The 18674-nt window shown below is 33.9% G+C and overlaps 2 protein-coding genes and 1 long non-coding RNA gene across 3 annotated transcripts; 2 read left to right on the top strand and 1 right to left on the bottom strand.

Annotated features, from left to right (window-relative positions):
- Positions 1–4507: 4507 nt before the first annotated feature.
- LOC133200047 (uncharacterized) lies at positions 4508–6647 on the top strand. Its single transcript, XR_009722874.1, has 5 exons — positions 4508–4610; positions 4857–4938; positions 5969–6091; positions 6188–6238; positions 6555–6647. It is a non-coding gene; the product is annotated as an uncharacterized LOC133200047 (long non-coding RNA).
- Positions 6648–7249: 602 nt separating this feature from the next.
- On the top strand, positions 7250–7820 carry LOC133200046 (uncharacterized). The gene is made up of 2 exons (XM_061335803.1): positions 7250–7382; positions 7484–7820. Exons 1-2 carry the CDS (start codon positions 7265–7267, stop codon positions 7687–7689), a joined length of 324 nt encoding a protein of 107 aa, XP_061191787.1. The 5' UTR covers positions 7250–7264; the 3' UTR covers positions 7690–7820.
- A 6796-nt stretch (positions 7821–14616) lies between these two features.
- Positions 14617–17498, bottom strand: LOC133200045 (uncharacterized). The gene is made up of 5 exons (XM_061335802.1): positions 17346–17498; positions 17098–17211; positions 16638–16977; positions 14946–15130; positions 14617–14825 (listed from the first exon to the last, which is right to left on the bottom strand). Exons 2-5 carry the CDS (start codon positions 17209–17211, stop codon positions 14712–14714), a joined length of 753 nt encoding a protein of 250 aa, XP_061191786.1. The 5' UTR covers positions 17346–17498; the 3' UTR covers positions 14617–14711.
- Between the last annotated feature and the right edge of the window lie 1176 nt (positions 17499–18674).

Below are 18674 nucleotides of genomic sequence, written 5' to 3'. Positions count from 1 at the left end.
TCCCCTTTTCACCTTCTATTTATCTACATATTTCTTAAAACAAAATGATGTTTTACATTTACCTTTTATTAGGTCACCTGAGTCAGGTGACCTATTGCTATCTGTTTTCAACTGTCGTCGTTCGTCGTCAATCGGTCGTAAACTTTTGAACTTTTTTAGCTTCTTCTCTGGAACCACTGAACCAATTTCGACCAATTTTGGCATATAGCATCTATGGGTGAAGGGGAGTAAAAATTGTGAAATTCATGGCCCCTGCCACCATCAGAATTAACGCTATCTTTAAAAATCTTGTTTACTCCTGGACATTCAGCAGTCAAACTGTTGGCATGATTGTAATAAGCATTGAGCCCTCTACCAAAATTGTGAAATTCATGCAGGGTCAGGGGTTCTGGTGCTAGGGCGGGGCTCCAATGATTATATAGTGAAAATGCATTAATTCTTTGAAAATCTTCTCCTCTGCTCCTGGGTATTAAGCAATGTATTAAGTACATAGTAATGTTGAGCAAGAGTGCCTCTTCCAAAATTATGAATTTCATGGCCCCTGGGTCAGGGGTTCTGGTGTTAGGGATGAATATATAGTGAAAATGCATTGATTCTTTGAAAATCTTCTCCTCTGCTCCTGGGTATTAAGCCGATGAATTAAGTACATATTTATGATGAGCAAGAGTGTCTCTTCCGAAATTGTTAATTTCATGGCCCCTGGGTGAGGGGTTCCATGGGGGGGGGGGGCTTATTTCTATATACTGAAAATAAATTAATGCTTTGAAAATATACTCTGCTCCTGGGTATTAAGCTGATGAACTAAGTACATAGTTATGATGAGCAAGAGTGCCTCTTCCAAAATTGTGAATTCCATGGCTCCTGGGTCAGGGGTTCCATGGGGGGGGGGGCTTATTTATTATATACTGAAAATAAATTAATGCTTATAAAATCTTCTCCTCTGCCCCATGGTATTAATTAAACAAACTGTAAACATAGTTATGATGAGAAAGGATGCCTCTTCCGAAATTTTGAATTTCATGGCCCCTGGGTCATGGGTTCTTGAGCTTGGTTGGGGTTTATTCATTAATTAGCAAAATGCATTAATGCTTTGAAAAACTTCTCTTCTGTCCCTGAGTACTAAGCAAACAAGCTAAATGCAATAGTATCAATGTAAATACATGTATTAAATATAATTTTAAGTAAATGTGTCTTTTCTTTGTTTGTGGGTATCTAGGAGGCAGAGTACACAATTGTGATGTGAAGCAAATGAGAGTTACTCCCCTTTACTTAATATTGTTAATCAAGAAGTCCTTGTATATAATTTAATTAACAGGTTATTTGATTGAATGAGAATACAAGAAAGAATGTTATATATACATAGAAACAAAATAAAAATGAATATTTGGTTTAAATGAGCAAAATATACTCAAAGTCAGATTCTTGCCTGGAAAGCAGTATAAAAGATTGATATAAAGATTATTTATATATTTAGCAAAAGTTGTAATTGTATACAGTATGTTTACACTGTGGTGGTCTAAGTTAGTGCCACTGGTAGAAGAGTCATGGTTGACAAGAGAGTGGATGTTGTTTTATACTTAATCAAAGTGAACAAAGAATCACAGAGAGCCAGGTTGACTTATTGTAATTAGTGACAAGTGGCAAATAACCACGTTGTATATACCCAAGTCTTTGCATGTACTGAATTGTAGCACTAGGCAAGTACAAAAACATATCTGAATATATTGAATAGCTTACACAATAGGCAAGTGTCCTTTGTATTTGTATATTTTGCATTCATTATCATCCCTGTAAGACTTGGGAAAACCAAGTATGATCCAAAGGAGATCAATCGGGTCTAGCACGTTACAAGGAAGAGTATTTTTACCAGATTTTTAGCTCACTTCAACGAAGTCGAGATGAGCTCATGCTATACCCTCGATGTCGGCGTCCTGGTTAAAGTTTTAGGAGCAAGTCCATTCCCAAGTAACTATAAACCCTACCTGGACCAACCTTGCATGGACGATGCATCTAGGGATGGACACTACCACACTTGCTTCGGATGCTGGATCTGACCTAGATTTTCCAGATGAGTGACCAGGTTAAAGTTTTTGGAGCAGGTTTTTTTCCAAGTAACTATAAGTCCTTCTTAAACCAAACTTGCATGGATATTGATCTATGGATGTACACCAACTAGAAAAAAATATGATGTGAGATTTGCCTTACTTATAGATAACATTTGTCGAGGTGAGCTTCGTAAACTTTGATTACCTATGTTTGAAATTCTTGGGCAACACTGCTTCGTCTATCAGTTAATTTTGGTTTATACTTCCATGGATCCTTTAGTGTTGTATTATACTCAGGTGACCGTTAAGGTCCTTGGGCCTCTTGTATTTGAAGCCTTCAAATCAATAACGGATTGACATAACCTCACTTAGTTCAAGTACTCTTTTCTTTTGTCTTTGTAAAGCGTACATGCGATATAAAATGGCGAAAATGACGGTGAGGCTGCACCAACACCCGTCCTCAATTTATCTCTTAACCAAATTTTACACTACTCTGTCAAATATTTTGTAATTTATTAGTACGAAATAAATCAAAGTGAACACATGTGATGGTCAACAGCAGGAGCGAGCATCTTGCATTGATAATAAACATGAGAAGGAGAAGGGGGGTCTGATATGTCTGCAGCCAGCACTGTGTTTTATTAAATAAAAAAAAAATACAAACAATTTTCAAATTAATTATTTAACACATATTCACTTAAATTATCGTATTATTGTAACTTGATTTGTTCTTCTCATTAAAAATTAATTTGAAAAAAAAAACACTAAGGTACTTTAGTAGGCCTAGTGCAACGTGCTCAGAAAATCGTTTTATTCTCATATCCAGATATCTGGCCTTATCCTATTATATATATTTATCATTTATGCGTTTTGTTACATTCTGAAGTGTATACATCATAATAAGAATAATACTTGTACGAATTAGTTCATCTGTTAAGACCGAGACTTTCCGTTACTGTTATGAACACTTACCTACGATGGCCGATATCAGCCATGACACTCTACAGTTAAATTAAGTGTAAAGTGACAGCGTTTTGTACACGTTACGTTGTCTGCTTTCTTATAGCTTTTGTAAAGTGTACAACGTTCACACCAAAATTTCAGATCAGTTTTCGCACTCATACTGCTAGTAATGTGTGATCTGACTTCGTTTTCACCGTTGGCAGTTTACACTTAACTCGCATTAAAATTCTTTGTAGTACATAAAAAAAATCTATAGCGTTTGAAAACAGTGGGGGCCGTTTGCAAGAGGTCAAATAGATCGTAAAAAAGGCGATCATTTAATTTCCCAGCCTCGAAATTTTATTAAGAATATATGACCATGGATATTACCAAGGAAGAAAGAAACAAAAAATGGAGGAACTATGTTACAAAAGTGGTAAGCTTTTATATGTATATAGCATTATATAAACATATATGTATCATAGGCGTCGGAACGGGGAGGGAGGCAGAAGGGGGGAGCTTAGCCTCCCCCTCAACTTTTTTGCAAAGCAAGATATCGAGACATAATTAATTAAAAATTTGGACCTAACGCCCTAAACGTTTGTTTTTGGTGCTTAAGCCACCCCTTTCTATTTGCATCTGACGCCTATAGGTATATATATTCTGGGTTCACATTGTCAACATATATATCGAATCTTAGTGATATTTTTGCAAGGTTTACCCGTATCACTTTACCCGGCGTCTGTCGATCTGTCTGTCCGTCTGTCACACCTTGTATCTCAAGAACTGTAAGAGATATGGACTTGACATTTAGCACATTTATTGCTGGCACTATGGCATTTGAAAATTGCCATGCCCATGGCTAACGACCTTGTGACTCTTGACTGACCCTTGACCTTTGACCTACTTTACTAAAAAGTTAAAAGTGCCAATTTACAGCATAATTTTGACATTTAAGGGGCAATTCTTTGCTTTTTTGCATGTGCACTGATTGTCGTAAAACATTATGAAAATTTACTTGACCTTTGACCTACTGTACAAAGAATACCCCGGGCAATCTAATTTAAAATAAGGCTTTAGAATTTTGAGTGGCGGGTGTTGATAAATTATTTGTAATGATTTCAACTTTTAGGTTCATCTATTTGAGATTTGGTAATCATTTTTTGAATGACAGACTCTTTCGCAGTTTTCCTCTTCTTTTTTTATTTAAAGAAAAGCAGGCGACACATGCGTTCCTTAGAAAACTCTAAGTTTTTTTAAATACTGGAGTAAATTTGCCTCATTTTTCATTTCTAGATGCAGATGCTCTTCTGGTGTTAAATAGCAAAGGTTTTACATATAAAGAAATATCAAAATTGTTTCAGAAATTTAAAAACAAAGACATAAGATAAGATGTTTGAGATTTTTATATTTTGTTTATCAATAATAAATTTATTACAAATTTTGGTTATACACTGTATTGGGTTTTGTTTGTTTATTTGTTTATTTGTTTGTTTATTTTTAATAGTGTGTATTTTACTTAACAGAGTCAATGCTATAGGTAAGCGACTGAAAAGATTAGGTGTGCCTTCTCGTCGGAACACATCAAATGTGCCGCATAATGTCACCAAACAAGTTATAGAGGTAAAATTAAAGTATGCTAAGTTATGAATGAAACATTAACTGCTTAACTATTACAGACAATCCAACTTCTTTTCGAAAAATAAAATTTGTTTAGATGGTAGCTATCCAAAATCAAAAACGATTTTACGTAAGGTATCATTTTCACATCTAGGTCAATACCAACATTGTGATTACGTATACAAGTGGAGAGAAAAAAAAAACAATAATCATATGTTAAAATGACATAAAACATTTTTTTTTTTTCAGAATCTATTACCTAATCTTTCCGAGACTGTGGGTACAGATCTTTAACATCCATTCTTCGAAGAAAAGGTTACGCCGTCCAAAGGTAAATAAAACTTTATACTTTGTCCATCCATTGTACTTTCATTACATTTTCATTTTTATGTAGCGTTTTTAAAATTATACATTCAACATTTATATTTTAAATATAAAGACAAGAAATGCTTAAATGCTTTCTTTCTTCTATTATACGAGAATAACAATTGCAAAAAAAAAAAGAAAGAAAGAAATCTCTACTCTTCCAGAGTATATTCAACTATAGGTCATCTACAGTTTTTTTTTAATTTCAGCTGCAAAAATATACGTTAGAAAATCATGACTGTACAAATGCAATGTGTTTTTATGAGCAAACAAGAGTCTTAACGTTCACCTGAGTATAATAAAACCCTGTGAAGGATGCAGAAGGGCAATTAAATAATCATGTGATAAAGCAAAATAAACTGATGGACGAAAATATACTAATATTGCTCTAAAAGCAGGAGAAAGGGGGTAGTCACGTATCAACACATAGTTATGTCGGATAATTTGAAAAGGTTTTGTTTTATAAGGTTTAAAAAGGACGCAGAAGTGCGGCACATTATCCCACATGGAATTCATCCATTGCTACTAGCATAGCAGTCCGAAATATTTGACGTTTTGTTGTTTTTTTTTTTCACGATTTTGATACTTTACGTGCCAAGACGTAAAATATCAAAATCTTGAAAAACGTCTGGAAAACGTCAGATATTTCGGACTACTAGCATAGGTGATAAAATGCATTAAAAGGCTTATGATAGAGTTAAAAAATGAACTGGTTTATAAAACATTAACATGCTGCTCAAATATTTCGTTTTTACCGACCTTTAAACCATTTTTTTCCAATGCTGCATATACATGTACAGTATAATACGGAGTATTATGTGACGTTTTATTTGGTTATCAGTTTCTAGTATTTTTTTTCTGAAATCTTAAATTATACACAGCAATTACGTCAGATGATGTTTGATCTGCTTATCGTTATTTTCAAAATCCCCTACAGCAATTTTTATGAAGGTAATTCTTGCCTTTTTCACGATCCAAAGATTTTTTTTCTATAGGGATGTTGTCATGAAATTACTAAGGGAATTGGACCCCGAAGGCACTAAAATCAGAAGGAGGAGGCGAATCCTGAGAAGAACTTACCATTCAATCGGACCCAATCAAATCTGGCATGTCGATGGGTATTCTCTTTTATCTATGTATTGAGAAACACTTCCGACTGAAATATCATATTGTAATAGTTCTTTGTCAGTGAAATTTTTTTCTTCAAATTTCAGATATGACAAATTAAAGCCATATGAATTTGCCATCCATGGGTGTATTGATGGGTGAGTCCTTTGTTGACTTCATATGGATTGCATGTTAGCGTGCAGATAGACATAGTACCCCAACATTTCTTCAACATAATATTTTGTCCTGTTCAGAAACCAACTGCAAAATAATGCATAAGACAGCACAGCATTAGCTAGATTATTCTATATAGCGCCATCTTCTACAAAATATTGATTTTTTTTTTTATTATGCGCCCGGATAGATAGAACATTTATTTTGTATATGTTTTCTTTTACCGCTTTGTTGCAATGAGAAATATAAAATGGTAAAAGAAAGTATCAATTCATAATAGATGATAAATATCAAATGCAGATATTCCAGAAAATTGATGTGGTTACAAGTGGGTCCTTCAAACAATGATCCAGCCATCGTAGCCTCAAATTATGTGGAATGTGTACAAAATATGAAAGGTAGATTTATCCCTCACAACCATCAACTTCAGCATTTTACTTGCCTTAATTTTTCATGACAAAAATATAATAGATACTGCATTTTTTTCCACCACGGTGTCCTCTAAATTTGCAAGCAGACCCAGGAACTGAAAATATAACCATGGGCGCTCTTCAGTGTTTATTTCGACACGATGCTGCTGATGATTTTGCCGGACTCAGCAGTTTTAGAGTTTCGCGTTCTGTTTTCAACCAGGTGAGAAATCATAATGTATATAATAATAAACATTTTTGTGTTGCTTTTTATTTTAAGATTTCAAAGCAAAACTTTACTTGTGTTTGTATTGGTTTTCTACACAATACGCAGAGAATAGAGGCCTGGTGGAGTTTATTTAGGAGACGTAAAAGTCAATGGTTGATGCATTTCTTAAAAGATCTTGAACTTATAGGAGTTATCCATCGTGGTATCATCAATGAACGTTTGTTTTTCTTTAAATCTCACCGTATTTGTTTAAAACTTGCCTAAAACATCATCCAACAGTTTAAAATAGGGACTATATACTGTTTGTTTAAAGTCTACGTTTATAAATGGCAATTTACTTTTATTTCAGTTACTGTCTGCGCTATTGTTTCATGCCAGTGTTACAACTAGAGTTATCTCAGATAGTAGAGGAGTGGAACACACATTTCATATCCCATAGCAGAGTCGCACAATGTCCTAATGGCCGTCCAGACATTTTACACTCGTTAGGTAATAGTTTTTTTTTCCGAAATACCAAATACTATGTAGATTCGAATTTAATATTTTGAAAGAAACCCAACACCATAGTGCTTCAAGATGTTTTCTTTCAGGGGGCCAAGACTGTTTGCAGCCATTAAATGAAGACGATATTGCCTTAGCCCTGAATGAAGTTAAAGTTAGTAGTATAAGTGGTTCTGTACAGTTTGATGGACCAGCAAATCAAATATTTGTGAATAGAGGCATGTCAGATGCCAGTGATTGGACCGAAGCTCTGCATAATTATGTGGAACTGTTGTCAACGCTTCGAAATATGTAACATCTTGTCTAATGATTAACTGAACATTCATATCTGTTTATTACTGTATAATGTGTCATAATGTGCATATTGTATCATTGCGTTGCTGTTGTACTGTCATGTTGTATTGTTAATTTTGAATAAACCTTCTAAACGAGTTTAGATATGGGATGGATTTGGGAATTTGTAATCAGGTTGGGGAAATTAGCCGTTCAAGTGGCTTTGCTTGGTAAGTTTCCACGTAAGGTCTTTATGCAAAATTTGCAAATGCTGCAAATAATAAAACAAAGTCGGAATGCGGCTTGTCGATAAGTATATTTATGATGAAAGCTTGCAATGGAATGCAACAACATGTTAAAATCAAACACATAATATGTTAACATGACAATTCTTAACACTAAGACAATAGATGGCTTATCTATGCCTCGGGGTTATTCCCCTTGGCTGCCATCTTGTAGAGCAAAGTAGTGCACGCTTTGAGCGAACAATTTTTTAACATGCATGCCAGAAATATATGGGGAAAAATATTTACAATCTTGAAATTATTAATGAAAAGGGTCTTTAACAAAGGTATTTCCATAAGGAAAACAGTGTTATCTTTTCCTCAGTTCCCAGTGTAACAAATTACACCACAGGCACCTGAAGTATGGATATTCAACTCCCCCCCCCTTTTTAATTAAAAAAAAATGCAAGAGTGTATAATATCTCAAAAATAAATAATTTTCCCGTCGAACACATCTATATGTCGCTCCATGCAAGCAGATTTTACTTTTTTTCTCTCGTTAAAAAGGGGGGGGGGGATATCCATACTTCAGGTGCCTGTGATTGAACTTGTACAATATAGCGGTCATGCTTAAATCACCTCAATTGGAAACAATAGATAAACAATTACAAACGGATTAGAATTTTTTTTTCATCATAATGTCACGACTTATTACACAAATACTTTATCGTAAACCATTTTTGAATGAAAAGAACATATTTACAAACAAACTAAATAAAAAAAATAAAACTAAACACAAGGGAATCAACACCAATACTGCGTACTGAGTAACAAATACTTATATAATTAAATTTGAACAGAATAATGCTAAACTAAGCACACATATTTATTGTCTACAAATTCCATGATTTTGTACTTTGCCGAAAAATAAAAAAAAAAATATTGTCAAAAATTCAATTTTATTTGGGAGCAAATAATTGGGTGCAAATAAACAAAAATTTTGAAATTATCGTATGACATTTAAAATTTAAAGAGTAAACCTTTGGTAAGATAAAAAAAATTTATATATATGGACAAACATATAATATTTAGAAGGTTCTCCACTGTCCCCATTCTTCCTTGATTTGAAATGCACCCCCCCCCCCTCTCCCGTCTTCAAAGAAAATCAAGAATTCGCAATTTTTGTAATTTCTGACTGAAAATGATTATTTCTCAGGAATATATCAATTTCAACTTTTTTTAATGAGACGTTTCAGCTCTTAAAGATGAATCTTTTTCCCTAAAATGCAGAGTACGGGCATGTACCTTTAAAATGTGATAATGCGGTATACACGTATACATAAACTTAACATTTTGTTTCTTTGTCATATCACTCAATGAACGTAAAATACACGTTAACAAATGTGTATCAACCCTACATATCTGATTTAATTCAACACATTTCTGTCATTTATAATTACAAGAGGAGTGCACAAGTTTTAAAAACTTAATACGCCCTTGTCCTGCAAGTACAAGATGTATATGACAATTTTTTAAGAAATGAAATTATATATAATTATACTTGTAGGGATGATATACTAGTATCCTTTTGTTGACCAAAACAAAAACTCTTTTATTGTGTGGCAATCTTTGTGTCCCTACCGCTGTATCCAAATGCAGGGATTTCTTTTTGTAGTTTTGAAGACTTTTTAATTGCAGATAAGAGTAAACTGTCTATTAATAACAGTTTAATGTACACTTCACATTTTTTCGTGAGCAATGTGAGTGCTGTGACAGATCTGAAAACTGCGGTTTGAAGCACTACTCAAAACCAAAATGGTCATTCAAAAAAGCAAAATCTAACAGGTCATAGTTAGTTGGCTCAATAGGTAGATATAACCTGCAAATACAGGTATTAGCAGATGGTAACAGTTCTTCGCTGAAGATGATTGTTGGTCTCAGAGTGAACCCCCAGTACAGGGATTTCTGCAGATCCAGTGAAGAACTTCAAACTTTCCCCCGTGTTACGTCCCCTCCAACTCGGCGTCAAGCTATATGAAATAGAAATATACATTAAATTAATATAGGCACATATTATGTTGTGAACGTTTTGAATCGCCGCATGAACCGGCTATTCCTCTGCCCACATTTCGCGAATCTAAAAAAAACTTTATTGAATATTTAACAAATTAATTATTATTAAAAGTAATGATCTTTCTGAATTTCGAGCATGAAACAACGCACTTCATTCTTAAATGTAAACAACCCATAGTATTTCCAAAGGAGGAAACAATGGGAGTTTATTCAGAATTGTAACCACTTTGCTCTCGTTTAACAATTATATATATAATGTCAAACAAACCGGCAGAATCCGATCAGTAACGTATCATTTTACAGCATTATTGTGCTGGTTGACATGTGAAAAAAAATGTTGAAGTTCAGCAGTTGTAAACCACGGAATCTTAAGATATGGAGATATTATATATTTGCGCAATTTATGAGCATAATTATATTTTTGATGTATCATGTCAAGATTCATTGTTTGCTAGGATAAAAGCCTAATAACTGAGTGTTCAAGAAAGCTAATGTTAACGTAAACTTGTGAATTACTGGCCAATTCATCAGACGTTTACATTAATCCTGTTAATGTAGTATAGAAGTATGTATAGAAGTTTTCAAAATTTAATATTTACTAGTGTCAGTACTTATAATTTGTTTCAAAACATCCCTTACGTTCATTTTTCAATGCATTTTTTGTGCACAAGGATAATTCAAGGTAACGATATCCACCATTATGAAGTTCTGCGCTCTGATCTATTTCCCCGACTTATTTAACATTTCTAAGTCAGCGAGAGTTTTTATGAGTGCAGCCAGCTAGCAGAGGGCTTGTTATATATTACTGATCATCTGTCTGTAATATATCGTGCATACCAGACAAGCAAGGCCAGTCTACAAACAGGTCTTCAAGAGTAATTGTTCCCATTTATTGTGCAGCATGTGTAGATGCTCACAAATATGCTTCATTCAAAAACATGCAATCAATTCTGTATTTAGTTCACGTCCAATATATAGATTTGACACTTTCAGAGGCAAATCCAGCACCAGCGCACTGGGCGCGCACCCCTGGTGTTTAAAATGTTTAAGTAAATACGAAATGATAAAATAAAAATTGAAGAGTTAACACGACTAAATTTGTAGCCATTCGTGTATTCATTCATCCACCTCTTTATTAAATAAATTTCTCAAATAAGGGTTGTCCTCACCTTAATTATATCAATGATGCTTGCTTTCTTTGAGTTAACGTACATGTATGTTATTATACGGAAAAGATGACCATTTCAATCACTGTAGATTTAACGAACATGCACGTAATTTCAAGCAATAAATTTACAAGCGTAGTCCCCTTTTTTCCGACTTTCAAAGTACTACTGAAAATGTTTCCTTAAGTTCAAACCGTTTTCAATTACATAGTTACCCCTCCTCTTTGGGATATTTAAAGTTCCTCACATACCCCGCCCTCACCCGTTTCAAAATTTCTGGATCCGCCTTGGTTCTCTGAATGGCGCCAAACAACTCGGTTAGAGACTAAAAAATTCCATTGAAATTACACATGTACAGTTTGTACATCCCAATGGACACGTGAGAGTTTATCTATAAATATCGAATATCCCTGTCGCTGTATGCCTGTCTGCTATGTACGATAGCGACAGGAAATACCAGTCTTGCTGATAAAAGATCTGCTCGTCTGAGATTTACGGAGATGGCCGAGCGTCTGGGTGAACTAGACTTTGTCGCTGACAGATTCTGCTTTAAATTATTTACTATTTGGCTCATGTGTAAGATTCGTCCTAGATATTTGTTAGCTATTGGGTAACCAGAAAATTTGCAAATGTGGAAAAAGACAAAAATCTCCCCATAGCGCATGTGTAACATATTCAGAAACAGACGTTATGCATTTTTTAAAATTTTCCTTACAAGAATTTTTAGCCCGTCGATATTTGATCTTACCGTACACTTCTCGTAAATATTTGACAAAGTGTTGGAAGGATTGCTCCTCCTTCATTCTGGCGTTGCTTCCCTCTGCTCAGAAATCATCATGGATCAACTGCATCAATCTGGAGACACTAAGCGTGTTGGTTCCATTTGTGAACAAGTAATGTTCGTTCGTTCAATGAACTGAAAGTAGTGAACACCATTGGAAACATACATCGGAAGTACGGCAAGTTATCTTTTATTACAATGTATATAGACATTTTTCCACAAACCTCACATACCTGCAGGACACCCGTCCTCTCCAGCCCGCGCCTTAGCTGGGAATGGGCCGCGGTGCTGCCATCAATAATAATTGGGAGGCACCCCAATAGAGGGCCTCCTTGAAGAACGCTCAGGCCTGTGCAGATAGAAACAATAATTCTTCCAAAACCGAAAATAGAAACTTGTTTTTATGAAATGACAATTTAAGATATAATTCATAACCTACCGACTACCAGGCCAGCGTAAAAGTAATGGTGCCTTGCGAGTGCTTCCTCTTGAAGATGGACCTCTATAGTACCTGCATTTACATGGAGGAGTCGGTGTTTCACCTCCTCCGTGAACGTGTGAAAGAATTCCCTCCTGGGGCCGCCCAAATCTACAGCCGCTTCCCCGTGGAATGTCACTTCCAGGGGAAGACGGACATTCTCCAACGAGGAAATTTCATCAATAGCATCTTGGAAAAGATTGAGGCGGCTGATGAATATGCCGGCACTCTCCCCCTCCGTGGGGACACTTTCATCTGTAATGTCTAAATCTCTTCCTTGGAGAAAGAGATTTGAGTAGAGCCTCAGGAGATCCCTGGGATCTGTTAATGCGGCCTTGTAAAAAGATAAGTTTATTGAAATAAAAAAAGGTTTATTTAAATGCAATTTTTTCTACAATAGCTGCGACGTTAATTTCCACACTAACAAACAAAGAAAGACTTTTTATTGTTTATATTTACATTTGTATATTTGTATGAAAAAAGCATTCAAAGTAACATTAAATATGTTAAATATTGTAGTATTATACGTCTGATGTTTCTTTATTTCAAAAAAAACTAATAAAACATACACACTTTCACTTTTGATCTGCCTATTCCACACTTTTTTAACTGGACCAAATATAGCTATGTACACACTGTCTTAACTAGTTTTTTTTACACCTAGAAAGCTTGGATTGGTTTGCTCCCCTTTTGCACACATTTGAATTTCAGGCACAGAAGAAATGTTTGCAAAACGGGAATTTAACTAAGTGAGATAATTACTCGTGAGATAATTACTTACAAGTAATTGGTATATTCTTTACCATAGTTGTGAGATAGGGGAGAGGTGAACATATATAGGGTGAGAATTGGACAATAAAATTAGAAATTATAACAACAAAAATTATTATGTGCATTACAAGTTTCCATTTATTTCTTTACTTTAATAAAAAAAATAGAAAGGAAAGTGCACTTATGGGCCCGGTAAAATGTGAAAAAATAATCAAGAAAAGCAAAATTTTTCATCTCAGATCATTTATTGATATCTCAACCATGCGATTCAACAATTTTTACCACTGAACTTCATGAATATACAAAGAGCAAAGCCATACAATGTGGTACCAGGGGTCAGCCGACATTCATGATTTTCTATAGTAAATCGAGAACGGTCATTCATTTCTAAGCTTCTGTTTACTATATGAGCCTAACGTTGTGCGATTGACAAAAGACGCATTAAATATATTTATACAACTTGTGTGAAAGTAGGAAGTTTGTACAAGGCTAGGCTGGTACCTAAAATATTACAAATGTATAAACAGTTCAATGTTTTCCTATAGTAAACGAGAGCTATTTCCCTGTATGACCTATGTTGAACCCACATGTGGAATAACTTATTTAAAATACTGATAGTAACTTGCGTTCCTCAAAGGTGCTCACTGTATATAGCCAGGATTTGGAATGTATTTGGTTTTAGAATTAGAGGGTAAAGAGAGTTTAGTGTCGTTTATAAAAGTGTCAACATTTATAACATTCATCCATGACAATGAGACGGTATTGAAGTCCACCTAAATACTCTTTTTTATTAATTTCAAAATTCAAAGAAACTAATATCAATGCTTTTTTTAATGCAAGCGTGCAATTTTCTTAGTTTAATCACTATGACTTCAGACTACTACACAACGTCATTAGATTTTTTTAAACAGATAAAACAGCGCAAGAATCATTTGGCAAAAGCGCCCGTCGATGATCCGCCATCAGACAGTTTAAGTGTCGATTTAAAAGTCCGATTTGGATATCTAAAAGCATTTAAAAATAACCCCCGCCCATTTCAAGTTGGGGTATAATAAGATCTATCCCTGACGTCCCATACAGATAAGTCAAAAAGTGATTTATTTCTCAGGCTCAAATTTCATGCACTAGTAAATTAACTCACTTGGTAGTTTCCTCTAGTAGGACTTCTACCGTTCTTTTCGTTTCTGCATTGTGTCGAGCTGCAACTGGGAGGATCGAAATATTTGGGTCTTCTTCACCATCAGATTCGACTTCTGATCTAAAATTTAACTACATATATATAGGATTATTTAATAATTATTTAATCATTTCCCATCATAAACCTCTTCATTTTTGTATCTAAAAGTTGAAAAAAAAGTCATGAAATATACAAACCCATCGAACAAAAAAATTCAAAATCGATAAGACTACTCCCATTCTTAAAAACTTCTTCTGTTCTTGCAGTCAATGAAAAAAATAAGACTGGGATTGAAGTTCACCAAAATGAGACTATAATAAATCGCTCAGCTCTAATTAAATTGATAACTTACATTTCTATCCTAAAGGGGTGACTCAAGACAGACCCATAAGTCTGTCATCATCCGCTAGCACTAACCCATTTTCCATTTTTAAAACAACACATGCAGGTGACTTTCCTATTAGGGTCGCTGCATAATTTGAGAGTTCCTGTCCAAACAAATTAAGACAGTGTAATGACATACTGGTCAATTCTTGGATTGCAAAAACTTTAACTAAAACGTTCTTAATACATTGAGTTGAAATAAGAGGACCAAAATAAAAACCTACGGATATTTGTGCGTTGTTTGGAAATGTTTCTTCGAACACTCTCTCTTTGAAAAGGAAATGGACATCGACTGTCAGTGGATCATTCTCCTCATCTGTTTTTGGACATGTCGACTTCAAGACTGGAAGTTCCTCGGATAAACTACTACTGCAGGAGACAACTTCCACTTCATTTTCCTGGTAGTTTTCTTGAAATATAAAAAATACAACATGAAAAACTAAATTTCAAAAATAAAAATTTTAATTTAAAAATTAACAAACTAAACACACAAAAATATTTCGCCTTGTAGTTCTGAATAAAACCTATTAGACATCTTAGAAATACTAGTGATCAAGCTATACTACAAATAATTAGATCAAAATTAAATGAAATTCAGTGATTGATTGATGTTTGCATAAGCTGGACTCGTGGTGAGATGGCCTGACTAGATGTACATTTCAAAAAATGATTAGTTGTGATATGTATGCTCCATTAAGTGTCTGGTCACTATGACGTTGTTAAAAGTTATAGGGATAGTGTGGAAAAAATCCACTGAGTAATAATTCTCGAGTATGCCATCATTCTCGTTATTGTTTCAACAACTCAACATTATATGGCGCTTGATTTAGTTTAAATCATTAATACGATTCACAAGGTCTTTTGACCTTCTGAAATGTCATTAATTTTCTGGTCCAGAACTCCTGACACTGTGAGGATGCAACACAGCAATAAATCACGGTTTACAAACATGCAACTCTAACAATCTTCAGAATAAGGTTGTGGCACATATTGCTATTAAAAATTCATCAGTTTGAATTTTATTTATTTATTTGTTTATTCAGTTATTTATTTGTTTATTAATTTACACATATTTTGTTTTAATTTTTAATTTCATTTATTTACTTATTTGTTTATGTAGAATTTAGGTTTTCTTATTTACTTTTGGTTTGCATTGTTGGGTTTCCATGATATTCAGATCGAGGAGATATATACAATAAAATATTGTTTGCCAAACAGTTCCAATGTGGAAACCACAATTTTGTTTTAATGACTTACTTACTACATATCAAACATTACATAAGGAACAGATAAGTAAAAATATTTAAATTCAGCATAATTTTCTTTATCAAAAACATTGTCACTGAGCGGTAGAACAAACAGTAGGAACTATATGCATTTCCTACACTCTAAAACACTAATAAAAATACCCTGTTAAATTGTTGTAAAAATATAACAATTATACGTTTAAAATTTATTTTTTCCCTTCGAATATTCATAACTAAGCGTAACAGACGGACATCCCGCTTAATACATACCCTCCCAATTTTCAAGCGGGGGTATAAATAATTTAATATCTTTACTTAAAGTGTGAAGGAAAATGTTAAAAGATATGGGTGTTATTTCTTGAGTCTGAAATGAAATATTAGATGAATCATGATCCGTCACTTTCTCTTATAGATGTATAGTGTTTATAAATATTCTGTCAAGTTTAGAAACGCGCCTAGCTTGTCTGGTAATTTTTCTCAATACTGAGTACAGTGTATGTGACAAATTTACTCTCACCATATATATCAGCTTTTATCAAATGTACGCATTATTTACTTCACCTCATTTAACATAGTTTGAGAAAATAAACTGAATTAGCATTTTTTCATTGTTTCATTTCAGATGTTATCAAAAAATAATAGAATTGAATGAATATTTCTTAAACTCACTGGTATTGCATATATACAGCCTAAGACGGTCGAATCTTTTCTTCGGATCTAAAAAATTTCTGTATTTCAAGATGGAAAATTCCTCCTTTCCATCCGGGAGCATATCCACTTTTTTTCCATCTGGATAAACCAGGACGAACTGGGTATGACTCTCGAACTTCTGCTTGAAGAGGCGGTTTTGCATGGAAAACTTTTCAAATGCTGCCTTTTTAATCTCCTCCGTGGTGTTTCCTTCTGTATTAAAAGGGCCCACAAGTACAATACCTCCTTGAAGAGATAAACTGTTTGCTGAAATCCGGGTGAATTTCCCTAATTTGAACTGACCATGTCCAACCTTTAACTTAAAAAATAAAGGAGTCATTAGTATATCTACTTTGCTGTAATACACGTAGCAAATGCAACTTTTCAATAAGGAGTTTAATTTTCGAGAAAGTAAATACAGCAATAAGTATATATTTACCATAACTGGTGCTTCTTCGTCTTTTGTGCTGCGTTTTTCTTTTCCGTTAGACGATGATGCTAACTGCCGCCTGCCTATATGACTGGAAAAGTCCGTGGCGAGAGGTAATCCCATCTACAGTGTATATGAACAGACCATGTACAGTTATCGTTCATTTCTGTATATTGATACATTGAAGCAATTAAGTATAATTAGTTTCTGAAATAAAAAAAAAAAAAGCAAAGACACAACAATTTTGAAATACACACCTCTTTGTCCAACCCCACAGACAGCTAGATACAGTCGATTCTTTTTTAACCAACCCCCATCTGGCTCTACTAATTTGTCGTCTTTACTTATTATGTGGTAATGAAGTTTCTGGTCTTCGTCAGTGTAACGCAGGGAAATGATATTAGGGAAAGCACAACCTTTAGTAAGAGAAGTACAATGCCTGAATAAATGCAGGCCTACAATCATGTTACACATTGAAAATGAATATGAACTAAGTACAATATACAGCCTGTCAAAGCCAAATTAAACAACATTATATTCGTAGTGTCTCTTAAAGGTGAGAAAGTTATTTACTACTACATGTAGTAATTCATATTTATGAGAAAGGATGTACATATGCACATCACTTAGAGATATTTCTGTTCCAACAGGAAACAAAATAGGAGTTTCATCTTCAACATCGGCCCTTCTAATGGTTATAAAGGACCTAAAGTATTAAACAATAAGGTCTTACTGAACGTAATAATTAAATATAGCAATACGTAAGGTATTCAATGTATAATGAGGGATTTTGAACGATTTTAAATAATTATATAAACTAGTTAAAAACACATTGCTAGATAACGATAAAAATGAAATCAACCAAATTCACAAGACTGATAACATGTAAGAAGACCGTCATTTTGCACGTTAAAGGTTTTGGAAGAGTTATCTGCCCTTGATGAAAAGAAGAAAATTTTTGATTTCTCAAAATTTCTGTGGTAGATTATTTATTTTATTTCATAGAATAATAAAGAGAGGGTTTATGCATATTTTCTTCAAGAGATTTGTTTGAAATTCAACTTACTTTTTACAATATCTGATAGAAACATACACTGCCCATAGACTTCAATGTAAAATTCAAGTTGCAATTAAATGGAAAATAATCAAAATTTTGTGAATGCCATTGGTGGAGCATTTTTATTGGATAACATCTTGATTAAAAATATTGGATCATACATTTTTAGGTAAAAATATGGTCGTTATACATTGAATATCGTAATTAATTATCATACTTGCTATCATCATAAAATAGAATAATGATCATTGTATTCTTAGCTACATTATATTACTAGTTGTTTGTGAATGTTGCATAAATCTTAAATTAAACTTAATTAATGATATATTATATTTTGGTTCCGACTATTGCAGAAAAAAGTACTCACATTTTCAAATCGAAACCGTCCTTATTCCTCAAAAGATGAATTGGATCTGTTCTTTGTTCATGTCAGCAACGGTGTCTTAAAGTTCAATCCGCAATAAACGTCTCTGTTTATCATTCATTTAATTGAAAAAATGTGAGAACCATGCACAAAGAATTTTAATGC

This window comes from Saccostrea echinata, unplaced genomic scaffold (genome assembly GCF_033153115.1).
Source record: "Saccostrea echinata isolate AGI-Se365-2 ecotype Australia unplaced genomic scaffold, CSIRO_AGI_Sech_v1 ptg000036l, whole genome shotgun sequence".
Lineage (NCBI taxonomy): Eukaryota > Metazoa > Mollusca > Bivalvia > Ostreida > Ostreidae > Saccostrea > Saccostrea echinata.
Note: the sequence above shows the minus strand (reverse complement) of the source record. Positions and strands in the feature narration are given on the sequence as shown.

Excerpts from the sequence above, each read along its gene's own strand:
- LOC133200046 (XM_061335803.1), top strand. The coding sequence starts at position 7,265 with ATGCCAGTGTTACAACTAGAGTTATCTCAGATAGTAGAGGAGTGGAAC. Across the intron at positions 7,383-7,483 it reads AGACATTTTACACTCGTTAG|GGGGCCAAGACTGTTTGCAG; the intron begins GTAATAGTTTTT and ends GTTTTCTTTCAG.
- LOC133200045 (XM_061335802.1), bottom strand. The coding sequence starts at position 17,211 with ATGGGATTACCTCTCGCCACGGACTTTTCCAGTCATATAGGCAGGCGG. Across the intron at positions 16,978-17,097 it reads ACGAAGAAGCACCAGTTATG|TTAAAGGTTGGACATGGTCA; the intron begins GTAAATATATAC and ends TTATTTTTTAAG. Across the intron at positions 15,131-16,637 it reads GCTGTATATATGCAATACCA|AAAACTACCAGGAAAATGAA; the intron begins GTGAGTTTAAGA and ends TTATATTTCAAG.